This window comes from Scyliorhinus canicula, chromosome 5 (genome assembly GCF_902713615.1).
Source record: "Scyliorhinus canicula chromosome 5, sScyCan1.1, whole genome shotgun sequence".
NCBI lineage: Eukaryota > Metazoa > Chordata > Chondrichthyes > Carcharhiniformes > Scyliorhinidae > Scyliorhinus > Scyliorhinus canicula.
In genome coordinates, this window is record NC_052150.1 from 131,948,202 (window position 1) to 131,961,927 (window position 13,726).

General features: G+C 43.7%; 1 protein-coding gene across 3 annotated transcripts in view; it reads right to left on the minus strand.

Moving 5' to 3' along the window:
* The window catches only part of LOC119966275 (tyrosine-protein phosphatase non-receptor type 3-like), a 176,095-nt gene that overhangs the window by 77,948 nt on the left and 84,421 nt on the right, over window positions 1-13,726 (minus strand). For all 3 annotated transcript variants that reach the window (XM_038797680.1, XM_038797679.1, XM_038797681.1), the window contains 3 exons: window positions 12,635-12,725; window positions 12,360-12,421; window positions 9,320-9,466 (listed from right to left, as the gene is read on the minus strand). In XM_038797680.1, the coding sequence (XP_038653608.1) occupies window positions 9,320-9,466; window positions 12,360-12,421; window positions 12,635-12,725 (300 nt within the window). The remainder of the gene's footprint in view (window positions 1-9,319; window positions 9,467-12,359; window positions 12,422-12,634; window positions 12,726-13,726) is intronic.

Here is a 13,726-nt window from a genome sequence, read left to right on the forward strand (position 1 = left end):
GGGGGCGTTGGCACTGCTAAACTTTCACAAACAACTACTGGACGGCCAATATAGCTATGGTTAGGAACTGGATGATGGCGGCGTGGGAACAGCTGGAGAGAGCGTCGGTCTGGACCCCGATATGCAACAATCACAGGTTTGTCCCGGGTAGGATGGATGGTGGGTTCCAGAGCTGGCAGAGGGCAGGCATCAGAAGGATGGGAGATCTGTTCATAGACGGAAGCTTTCCCAGTTTGAAGGTGCTAGAGGACAAATTTTATCTGCCGCCAGGAAACGCCTTTAAATATCTGCAAGTACGAGCCTTCCTGAAAAAACAGGTAGTGGCCTTTCCGATGCTGCCGCCACTGAGGATACAGGACAGGGTGGTCTCGGGCACCTGGGTGGGGGAGGGGGTCGGATATCTACCAGGAACTACAGGAGGCAGAGGAAACCCCGGTGGAGGAGCTCAAGGGCAAGTGGGAGGAGGAATTAGGTGAGGAGTTGGAAGCGGGTCTGTGGGCAGAGGTCCTGGGCAGGGTTAATTCCTCATCATCATGTGCCAGGCTCAGTCTAATTCAATTTAAGGTGCTCCACCGGGCACACATGACGGCAGCGAGAATGAGCAAGTTTTTAGGGGTAGAAGACAGGTGTACGAGGTGCAAGGGCAGCTCTGCAAACCATGTCCACATGTTTTGAGCATGCCCAGAGCTTAGAGTGTCCTGGCAAGGGTTCACGAGGGCAATGTCCAAGGTGCTTAACACACGGGTGGTGCCGAGTCCAGAGATAGCGATCTTTGGAGTGTCAGAAGACCCGGGAGTTCAGGGGACGAAAGAGGCCGACGTCTTGGCCTTTGCCTCCCTAGTAGCCCGGAGATGGATTTTATTAATGTGGAGGGACTCGAAGCCCCCGAGTGTAGAGATTTGGGTTACCGACATGGCTGGGTTTCTCAGCCTCGAGAAAAAAAGTTTGCCTTAAGAGGGTCTACGCTAGGGTTCTCTCATAGGTGGCAGCTGTTCTTCGACTTTCTCGGGGAAAATTAAAATGTCAGCAGCAGCAGCAATCTTTCGGGGGGGGGGGGGGGGGGGGGAGAGTGCTTCATTGGGATGGTGTGGAAAGACTGGGTCGCGTGGGGTAATGTCTATTTAATTGTTATTGTATATTCTCTTTTTGCACTATGTTAATGTTCACTCTAGTTTGTTTTGTTATTATGGTTACTACTGTTTTATTATGAAAATTTCTGCAAAACCTTAATAAAAATACTTTAAAAAAAAACACTTTTACTCAATTCCCCATTAAACAGTAAGAAAAGAAACATACAGCTCTCAATCTATCTTAAAATCAGCATGGCATAGAGTCGTGTTTTTCAAACTTTACTTCCCGGGACCCACTTTTACCAACTGTACGACCTTCGGGAGGGGACCTACACTGGCCGACCTTCGCAACACACCATTTTCTCTTACCTACTTCATCCTCATGATTTCACTCCAATAATGTTCACAGGAGGAGAGGTCAATACGCATATCAGGTGCAGATTTCAGCCAGTTCGTCTATGCCACCTTCATCTTTGTGAGAATGGAAATCGAACCTTGTACATGTAGGGCATTGTGATGGGCATTAGCACCAAAATGCTCCTTTTACTCAGTCCTGGATACTCTGGGGACATGCTCCTCCAGAATGCTGGCAGCGTCATGGGCTTTTGCTGTGTTTTTAATGTGCTGTCACAGATCAGGTACAGCAGCGTAGTGTTTTCATTTGGAGTCAGTTGTAAATTAATAACGGACTCTTGGGTCTCAACCTCAAAAGGAATTTCTCACTCACCACTTCTCTTTCAAAATCTGAAACTTCAAACCATTTGCCAGTATGTCCCTCCATATAACTCACATGGGCTTTGCACCCTGATTTGCATTGGCACAATTAATAAAGCCATACCTCAAGAAATCATCTTTGTACGACTTTGTTCCTGATTTCAGCTTCAGCACTGCTTTGTCCTGCCATGGAATCTCCTGGCAGCTCTCTCCAGCAGTTTTAGTTGAGAGATACTGGCCTGTTAGTACCTTTGGCCCTCTCTTCCGATTTATGAAACAATCCATTTTCAATTCTTCACAGTCCTGTTGCCTTGCTTGCTGGCAGCTACAAAATGGAGGAAGCTCTCCTCTGTGATTTTGAGTCCAAAGCATGGACGTACAGGGTAAATGATATCAGTATATGTGCCAGGCGAGTGTACTGCTCTCTGCCGCCACTTCTGGCAGGAAGATTCCATCGTTTAAAAAAAAAAAGAAATTTGGTCTTGGGCTGACATCGGAAGGAGGTGGTCTTCCCTGCTGGGCTTCTGGGCCTGCACTGCCGGATCTGCCTGAGGGGGCACACATGCGCGGGACGATCGGCATTCTTGAAACTCGGTTGCAGTCAGCATTTTTAAAAGCCGGTCGCGATCATTGGGCGCTTCTGCCGTGATCAGAAACGCCGCAACCGATCACTCTGCAACCTTCAAGATGTCGCCACCCGGAGTTTGAAAAACCCTGGCATAGCACACTTGCTTTACAGAACAGATTTGGATTCCAGTTAGAACCCATTCAGACTCTGGCTGAATATCTTCAAAAAGCTAGTTCACCTGGCTTGTTTCAGCTTCTTCCTTGTCCTCAGCCAAGACTGCTCTGCTTTAAATAATATTATTTTTATAACTATTCTACTGTGAGAGAATTATGGATTCAGTGTCAGACAGCTCAGACTTCAATTCCTCTCCAAAGCTTTCTGAAAATGTCTCTGAATCCCTTAGCGTCATGCAGCAATAACATAATCCCCCCCTCCCCCAGCTGAAAAACAAATTATCTCTCCATGGACTTTCCCCAGTCAAACCCATAAATTAGCTTATAAATTTCCCCAATATGTAGGATCCAATATTCCTAAAATCCTTCATTCTTCACAGTACTGAGAGGGAGAGAGTGAGGGGGTGAGGAGAGACAGTGATCAGGAGAGTGCCAGGGATCGGGAGAGGGAGGCAGCGACCAAGAGGGAGGCAGGGAATGAGAGGAAAGAAGGGGTTGGGAGAGAGAAACAGTGAGAGGGATGGCAAGCAGGCGTGGAAGCAGGTACTAAGCAGACGACAGCGAGGGGGTCTGGAGAAGAGATGAGTAAAGCCACAATGTGTTTAAAAGAATACAGACTGAGCATGTGCAGTAACTAGTTTTTTGATGTATGTGCAGTAACAATGCTAAAATGACAACGGAGGGAGTGCCATTTGCATAAATTCTATTCGCACTAAAATGAAAACGCGCTTTTACAACGTGCTTTGAACAGAGGATGTACGATAACAATGACAGAGAAATGCAGCTATAAAGAGGGCTGAAAAAGGCTTAACTGAATAATAGAAACAATCCAAGGAGACAGCCATAGAATTATATCAGAGACAGATTTATCCATGAATCATTTTCAAATACTGACCTTGATCTTTGAGATAAGCTTATTGATTAATAAATCAATTTAAATCCCCGAGATGTAGCCAATTCTTAAAAAAAGGCTATGAGCCCGACTGAAGTGCACAACATTATGAGGGACATAGATAGGGTTGATAGGAAGAAATGTTTCCCCTTAGTAGAGGGGTCAATCACCATGGTAAGGGAAGGAGAATTAGAGGGGTTTGAAGAAAAATGGTTTCACCGAGAGGGTGGTGGAAATCTGGAACAGAACCTAGACAAGACACTGAATAGTCCACACCAAATTTCCTCTGACTTACCTCAGGCAACAGCATAGGGAATCCACCAGTTTGAGAAAGTGTGCCTGTACGTGAATGCACTTAATATACTTAACATGAGTACAAAGAGGCATTGGAGATCATTAGGGGCATGAAATATAAGGTAGATTTTAATGGAGGAATTTAAAGATAGAGTAACATTAAGCAAGGAGGAAAGCATTCTACACATGGGGATAAAGTGGAAGAGGGCCCTACATGAATGAAAATACCTATTCAACATATTATAGTTACCCAGATCTTCTGATCTCCTCTCAGACTTCCCAATGTGCTGACAACATGAACTAAGGATGGGCAACTCCCCGACTCCTCAGGACCGGAAAGGACCCCGGAAAAGTCTTCACTCTGAAGTTAGATTCAGAGATTTCAGACTGTTCTGACTTAGAACATAGAACAGTACAGCACAGAACAGGCCCTTCGGCCCTCAATGTTGTGCCGAGCCATGATCACCCTACTCAAACCCACATATCCACCCTATACCCGTAACCCAACAACCCCCCCCCTAACCTTACTTTTTTATTAGGACACTACGGGCAATTTAGCATGGCCAATCCACCTAACCCACACATCTTTGGACTGTGGGAGGAAACCGGAGCACCCGGAGGAAACCCACGCACACAGGGGGAGGACGTGCAGACTCCACACAGACAGTGACCCAGCCGGGAATCGAACCTGGGACCCTGGAGCTGTGAAGCATTTATGCTAACCACCATGCTACCCTGCTGCCCTGCTCACCTGAATTATCCGAGGAAATGTTAAACACAAAATTCCGAGCTTAACCCCTGGGTAATTATACAACTAACCCCTCAACCTCCCGACCCATCCTATCTACTTACCTCAGTCACCCTCCAACATTGACAAACATACTGAAAAGAAAGTTCTTTAATTTTCCCAATGTTTTTCACTGTGTTAGTAAATACTTAACAGAATGCAGCAGCTAGTGCAGTCAGAAGGGGTTGTGGCTTCCCTTCACTGATGTTTGAGGTTTCATCCTTTAGTTCAAAATCATTCATTAATATGGTACTCTTTTTTTCTCCCTACCAAGATGTTAACATCTGCCATTGCTCTTCATATTTACAAATTTTGCCTCTTCCTTCATCAGACTTGACTGCCCATCCCACAATTTTGTATTATTTTTGAAAATCCAAAGGGAGAGGCTGAAAGATGTCTGGAGATAATCCAATATTTACCATGGCCATCATTCTTCTGAACTCTAACGAATATAATCCTAACCCGAATCAATCTCTCCTCAGTCCCACCACATGGGCCTTTTTTCCTACCAACCCATTCTATTCATACTGCCACCTTCCAGCACAGTAATTTAGACTGAAAATTATCATACACCTAAGATTTGTGACGGTCCCATAACTGATGATAAAACCAAATGACTATACTTGTCATAGATCCCTGCAGTACATGAGGCCATTTACCCCATTCCCCTGCAACCCTGTAACCTAACTTACACTTTGGGCACTTAAGGGGCAATTTAGCATGGCCAATCCACTTTATATGCTTAATCAAAGAAATTGAATGAAATCATAAAATATGTCACGGCTCAGTTTGTTACATTCTCACCTCTTGAGTCAGAGGGTTGTGCGTTTAAGTCCCATTCCAGGACATGAGCACAAAAATTTTGTGTGACTTTTCAGCACATTACTGAGAGAGTACTGCATTGGCAGAGCCACTGTTTATGGATGACACGTTTAACTAAGTCTGTCAGTTGACGATAATAGCTCCCATGTCATTATTTCAGATAAGAAGAGTGTCCTGGGTAATATTTACTTCTCAATTAGGGCGGCACAAAGGCGCAGTGGTTAGCACTGCTGCCTACGGCGCTTAGGACCCAGGTTTGATCCCGGCCCCTGGTTACTATCTGTGTGGAGTTTGCATATTCTCCCCGTGTCTGAGTGGGTTTCAACCCCACAACCCAAAGATATGCAGGTTAGGTGGATTGGCTACACTAAACTGCCCCTTAATTTGAAAAAATAATTGGGTACTCTAAATTTAAAAAAAAATTTACTTCTCAATCAACTTCACAAAAATTACATGGTCAGAATTGAAATGTCGGAAACACAACAGCCAATGTACACACAGCAAGCTCCCACAAAAAAGCGAGTACAATACTGACCATACTTCAAAAGTACTTAATTGGTTGTACAGTGTTTTGGGACATCCTGAGGTCAAAAAGGGCCATATATGCCCTTGTGTTCTTATATAAATACAAGTCTAACAACACTTGTAATTTGAATGCCCAGATGGTCTCGGAGGTATTTGCCAATGCAGATTTTCTATATTTTAGAAAACTTATTTTAAAAGAACTGAATTTTACACAACATGAAGGATTCTTACGAGGAAAACAGATTCTTGAATGTACTTGTGATAAATCTTTTTGCGAGAACTCTAAAACTATTGTACTCTGTGCATGAGCTTGACTGAAAAGAGCGCCATAAAGTATAAAATTAACCTGGATCTCAGTTTAAACTACTGTTACCTATTTTGGCAATTATTTTTAGTGAATGCAAATTCTGAACTATTTTCCCCTCAAAAAATTCAGTTTCCTAAAAAGTATCAAGGATCCACCACAAAAGCAATCAAATCCCTTGGAAAAGGGTTTCATCTTAGTTTGAGCACCAATGTATTTCCCAATCCATTGTACGTTAATAAACGACTCTAACATAATAAAACATGCTGAAACCTGCACTTGTGTCCCATACCTACAATTCACCAATTATTTAACGTTTGATCGAATTTTTTTCTGGAAAATGAAATACATTTTTTAAAAATTGCTCGATGAACCATCCTTTCAATAGAGCCTGCCTGTTTCCACACAGGTTCTTGGAATAGGTACATTGAGCAGGATTGTCGCCTATAAGCATGGAAGTGTGCCACGTGTTTCCTGTTTTACACTTCTGGGCCCCTTCCCTCTTCGGGCCATTTTTCCACTGACGTGATTGGAGTCAGCAGGTCTATCCACCTGCAAGTATTGGGTAGCCAATTAAGGGTAGTTACAGGCCTATTGCCAGAAGCCAAGTGAAATTTTCCAGTCGGCCTGGTGACTCCACCTTTCCCGTGATGTAAAGGACTCGGCCAGCTGCCTCAAAGCAGACTTCCAGCAATATATTGGAGGACCCTCCAGGCTTTGAGGCCCTTCCTGCCAAAAAGCAGCTGCTATCCTGCCATCGGATTCCCTCTCCACAATTGTGGTCTGGCTTCTGTCAAAAGTTTAAAAGGTCGTAGAGAGGGTGTTGCTTTCAGGATGGCAGTCAACTTCCTCCGTGAACTTCATACTTCAGCTTCTTTTGAGCTGGAGTGTTGTATTGAAATGAATTGAAATGAAAATGAAATGAAATGAAAGTAGGCTTCAAATTCAGTTACTGTAAAAAGCCCCTTGTCGCCACATTCTGCCACCTGTTCGGGGAGGCTGGTACAGGAACCGTGCTGCTGGCCTGCCTTGGTCTGCTTTAAAAGCCAGCTATTTAGCCCTGTGCTAAACCAGCCCCTGTTGGTTTAGCCCCTATTGACTCTTCAGCTTCGAGAACCCATCCATCATCCTCCGATTTTGAAACAGTCCATGCCACTATGCAGCACGACTTGGACAACATTCAAGCTTGGGTTGACAAGTGGTAAGTAACAGTTCCACAACACAAATGCCAGGCAACGACCATCTCCAACAAGAGAGAATCTAACCATCTTCCCTTGACATTCAAGAACATCACAATCGGTGAGTCCACCACCATAAACATCTGGAGGGTTACCATTCACCAGTAATTACACTGGACCAGCCATATAAATACTTTGGCTATAAGAGCAGGTCAGAGGCTGGGAATTCTCTGGACTCCCCAAAGACTGTCCACCATCTAGAAAACATCTTCAGGAATGTGATGGTGTACTCTCCACTTGTCTGGATGACTGCAGCTCCAACAACACTCAAGAAGCTTGAAACTATCCAGGTCAAAGCGGCATACTTGATTGAAACACCATCTATCAACTTGAACATTCACTCTGTCCATGATCGATACACAGTGGCAGCAGCATGTATAAAGATGCTCTGCAGCAACCTATCAGGCTTCTTTCGGCAGCACCATCCAAACACGTGACCTCTACCACCGAGAAGCACAAGGGCAGCAGATGCCTGGGAATACCACCATTTTCAGGTTCCCATCCAAGCCATACATTGTCCTGACTTGGAATTCTATCACCATTTTTTCACTGTTGCACTGAATCAAAAACCTGGAACTTCCTGACTAACAGCACTGTAGGTGTACCTGCACCAAATGGACTGCAGTGGTTCAAGAAGGCAGCTCATTATCACCTTCTCAAGGTTAAGGGTGGGCAACAAATGCTAGTCTAGAAATGCCCACATCGCATTAAAAACAATTTTTTAAATGGGGGTGAGTCTGTTCTCTGGCCACTACACTAAATGACCAAGGAAAATCTCTGTTGGGTGAGTGGTCCCTACACAATGTGGGGTTGTGATGCCCATTTGATCTGGACTTCAGTGTTCCAACTGATAACCCTGCCCATTGATTTTCTCCTTCATCAATCTTTCCCTCTTCGCTTTCCTGAATTCTTGCTTGGTCATGATTGCACGAGGGTTGATGGTTCTGGTAATTTGCCCAAGTGACCATTATTGTGGCAGCAACTTGAAAGCAAGTTTAGCAGGTAATCAGCTACAGGAGGTCTTCATTTGATGACCACACATGTGAAATTTCAGCAAAATTTATTACATGCCAGTTAGGAGCAAGAACCCTTTTGTTGACTCCCATCCCAGGATACTGAAGTGAATTGTAGTTCCCCTACTGCAGTTTTGGCTGCTATCTCTTAAACCAGCATTGACGAGGGATGAAATCTGAGACTTTCTGGTGTGTAGATCAACTGGGGGGGCTAGCTCAGTTGGCGCGAGAGCTAACATGTGAATCAGATTAACACCAACAACATGAACCGACATCCTCATTCTGGCTGAGGTAGACTCAGCACTTGTCTCCTTTCCCTACCGCATAATGGCACTTTTCCATGGTTCAACCAAGCACCTGAACCAAACCCAAGAAGACGATAGGTCAACTATTCGCTCAATAAACTTGCTGAGTAATTGGGAAAGCTGAGAAAAGTGACTAAATTCCCATCATCAACTGGCTTCAGTAATGGATTTGAATTGTACTTCTTAATTTTGATGTCAAATGAATATTTATAATCTCACTAGAATAATAAATTCTATTTGGGCAGCATGGTAGCATGGTGGTTAGCATAAATGCTTCACAGCTCCAGGGTCCCAGGTTCGGTTCCTGGCTGGGTCACTGTCTGTGCGGAATCTGCACGTCCTCCCCGTGTGTGCGTGGGTTTCCTCCGGGTGCTCCGGTTTCCTCCCACAGTCCAAAGATGTGCGGGTTAGATGGATTGGCCATGCTAAATTGCCCGTAGTGTCCTTAAAAGTAAGGTTGGGGGGGGGGTTTGTTGGGTTACGGGTATAGCGTGGGTTTGAGTAGGGTGATCATTGTTCGGCACAACATCGAGGGCCGGAGGGCCTGTTCTGTGCTGTACTGTTCTATGTTCTATTTTACATGATTCCAAATATGAAAATGTCAAAATACCTACCCTTCCCCTTTCTGTAAGTGTCGTTAGCATGACAATTAAGGATGAACCTTGCTCCCAAACTGCGTGCCAAAAATGTGGACAGGTATGCGGCAGAGGACCTTGCGTTGCTATGTACTTGTTTAGGATAGCGGTATAGCAGATCTCCATCTGCAGGAGAAACAAAGGTAGAATACTTTAGTGATGCACATTATACTGGTACAGTTAACAAAGCAACAAAGCACATTAACCTCAATATTTGCCATTCTACCAGTTCACACATTCACCTTGAAATATTTGATATTTTTCCTTTTTAAAAGGTAAAAATGGAATAGTAAGAACAGTTCCCTTTCTTTTTTAATGCCTTGCCAGACACAGACCTCAACATTAGATGCTGATGATGAAATTTAGTCAGAAGACAATTACAATGTCCTCTTTTTCCTGCAAGCACTTCAGATCTATTATCTCTGCTTTCTGGGGGTTGCAGCCACGCTTCATGGAACCTTGTGATGCGGTGGTACTACAGGTGGATGGGGAGGGAAAGTAGCCATGGTCCCATGTGCTGTCTTCCCAAACCATTATGTGTAAATAATGGGAGAGAGGAAAGCCTGGGGCTGAAAGTTAGTCTCTCAGTCTGCATTTTCTATCATTCTTTCTGTGACAAATTCCAGCACACATCCCCTTCCCTTGGGCATTTCCCCATGGAGTAAGTTGTCGGACAAATGAGTAAACAAGTGTTATTGCATTATTTGTGCTTAATTAGTTACATTCTGGGTTTTGAATGTTATGTAGCTTTGGGGGTTTCAGATTGTTGTTGATTAATGGGAGGTCATTCTGGGTTTATAGCGGGGAACAATTGAAAATAGACGATGATGCTCTTAATGTTAATAATCTGGCCCACTAAGACACCTGAACGCATGGAAAATATTGAATTGGTTGGTCGGTGTTCAACAAAACTGATGTTGAAATGCAGCTAATGCCAAGGTGATAAAACACAAGCTTGTCTGCCATCTCTCTAGCTCAGCTAAACTATATAGGGAAGTTAGTGGAATGAAGGTTGGAAAGAAAAATGTCCTATTTATGGCATCCTCTTACATTACTTATTCCAGAGCGTCACAAAATCAATTGTTTCCTCCTGGCAGTTGTAAATGACATCTTAATAAAGTGCAAAACAAAAATTCATAACATTGCTGAAGCAGCTTTCATCCATGATGCAAAGTTGCAGGGTAAATTAATGAACAGATGTTATTCCTTATTTATACTTAGTTACATTATGGGCTTCAAATATCAGGTGTTCTTAACGGAGTCCTGGATGTCGACTAAGTCAATGAAGTTGTAAGATATTACAATATTAGCTAGAAAATGCCATTTTATAATTATTCACTGCCTGTTGCTAAAGCAGTTATGAGATAACAAAGTGATTCAATTAGCTGTTTGTAGAAGCTCAGTGTAGGTGCTCCCCAAATTATGGACAGTGATGGATGACCAATTAAATACAGAAATGGAAATACTAATTTAGTTCACAACTCAATAAAACAAAATTGAATCAAAACAGGCTGCACTTTACCCCAGAATAGACTTTGATCTCTTACAGGTATGCGCAAAAAGCTTTTTGGAGACCATAATTTCAGGTAGATTCATTTGCACAGTTATATCCATACTTTTACTATCTATATTTCTAAATTAAACCACCTCATAAAAAGATAGCTTTTTTAAAATCCAAAGACTCCTATCAATTTCTTGAATTGTCCACTAGATGTTATGCAAGGAAAAATTCCTGATCTTCTATCCAGCAAAAAAATCCCTGTTGTCCTGCACATCAAAATACACCAAGAGGAATAAAGGATTTTAATTGCACTTCACACTCAGTGCTTCTGCTGCCAGAGTTTCATTACAATGTATCAAATCACCTCTACTGAATTATCTTCATATAAGGAATGACAGTTGACTGTTGATTGCAAGCAGGTCATGAGTTAATCCATCCCTGCTGGTTGATGGAATAGATCATTGTTGTGCACTCACGGGCATACTGATTTTATCTGTATTTAAACCTGTGAATGTTTAAGAATCAACCGTACTAACCACAAATTCAGATGGCTGGTATGTCGAATTGATTATTTTAACCATACCACTGCTCTCAAACAGAATATAACAAGATATAGGCTTCCTGGGCTGTACATCTCACTACCAGTAAATGAGACATCGGGCCCGATCTAAGCGTCCCGTAGCGAGCACGTTTAGCCAGGTTTTCCCCAGCACTCGCAGCAGCGAGAAACGGCGTGCTATCTATCCAGGCTTTGTTGCAATCCGTGATCTCAGCAGTGAATGCTCTGCCGAGGCTGTATTTAATCCCGTATTTAAATGGCGCCCCGATCTCTCGCTTACCTGACACAAATCCCAACCCCCCCCCCCAACCAAGGCCCCAACTCACCTATAAGGGGGCCTTAGGACCCCCCTGCACGCCACCTCATGCGGGCAAGGCACATCCGGGCCCCATTCCTGATGCTGGAAAATTGCCAGCCTGGCACCTTGGCACTGCCAATTCCCTGACAGTTGGCAATGCCATTTGCACACCTTCGCAGTGCCAGGCTGGCACCCAGGTGGCACTGCCAGGGTACCAAGCTGTCACTGTCAAGATGTCTGGATGACACCAGTGCTAGGGTGCTACCCTGCCAAGAGGGCAACCACCTGGGAGACCCCCCACCACCCCAAGTGCCGTTCCATCTGGTTCACGTTTGTGGAGACCAGCACGGAGCAGCACCCTCCAGTGGTCTCCGAGATGAAGGGTTAGATCCCAAGACCTCGGTAGATCAGGCTAAAGCATATTAGAATGAGGCTAGCTGTCTCACTCTAATATGCAGATTTGCCAAATACTGATCCTACCCACAATGGGCAGGATTTAGATCACGCTTTAGGTCTCAGAAGATGTGGCAAGTTGGGTAGATCCTGGAAGGGGGATCTCCCGGCTGCGCCCTTTGTTTGGGTGCAACGCAGCCGGTAGGTTGCACCCTTTACTCATACAGTCATCAATACATTTTCTTTCATCAAGAACTTTAATACTTACATTTACATAATTTCCATTAATGTAATCTTCTGACCCATCCAATACAATTCTTGTAACATCATCTGTACAAAACGGGAAGAATAATTAAATCCAAAATTCCAGAAAAGTTATTCTCAAACCTTCTTTGCTGTTTCATTATAATCAAGAAAATCAGATTCAGAGTTCAGTGATTTGTTTTTCATTCACTTAAAAATAAAGCAGTGATTTTTGTGTTTTACCAGCAAGCGCAATATTATCAACATAAATAAGCCAAGAAACAAGCATTTAGCACTCACATGGCAATACATCTTTGTATCTGTTTTTGTCCATATTTTGTGGCATCTTTGCACATGTGACAGCTAATCCAGGTTTTTTCCTGTACAGTAGCTTGAAAATGAAGATTAAAAATATTAGTTCCAACTTGGCTAGATTTTAACTTTTATTTGTCTTTTCATTCCAATGTCAAGCTTGCTCAAAAGGTTCACACCAGGCGATACTCAACAAAATAATTCAGCACCATTGCACAAACCATTATCTCATGGGATGGAATGCTGCAAATGAGGTTATTTGGAGGGAGTAAAAGAAGTGCAACCAAATTGGCTGTTTGAATCCCAACCAACGATCATTCCGTCTGGTTTTAAGTACTATCTCTGAAGTGTATGTTTAACATGTGCTGTAAACGTAATGAATCTATGCCAGCTGATGTTCAATGGTAGAATCTTACTAATTTGAGGAATAAATTAGAAATATAGATATAGAGAAATACAGCACAGAACAGGCCCTTCGGCCCACGATGTTGCGCCGAACTTTTGTCCTAGGTTAATCATAGAATTGTGGACAATTTTTCATGGCCAATCCACCCAACCTGCACATCTTTGGACTGTGGGAGGAAACCGGAGTACCCGGAGGAAACCCACGCAGTCACGGGGAGGATGTGCAGACTCCACACAGACAGCGACCCAAGTCGAAATCGAACCTGGGACCCTGGAGCTGTGAAGCAATTGTGCTATCCACAATGCTACCGTGCTGCCCTTAAGAAGTTAACCTACACTCCCTTATTCTACCCTAATCCAAGTACCTATCCAATAGCCGCTTGAAGGTCCATAAATTTTCCGACTCAACTACTACCACAGGCAGTGCATTCCATGCCCCCACTACTCTCTGGGTAAAGAACCTACCTCTGACATCCCCTCTATATCTTCCACCATTTATCTTAAATTTATGTCCCCTTGTAATGGTGTGTTCCACCCGGGGAAAAAGTCTCTGACTGTCTACTCTATCTATTCCCCTGATCATCTTATAAACCTCTATCAAGTCGCCCCTCATCCTTCTCCGTTCTAATGAGAAAAGGCCTAGCACCCTCAACCTTTCCTCGTATGACCTACTCT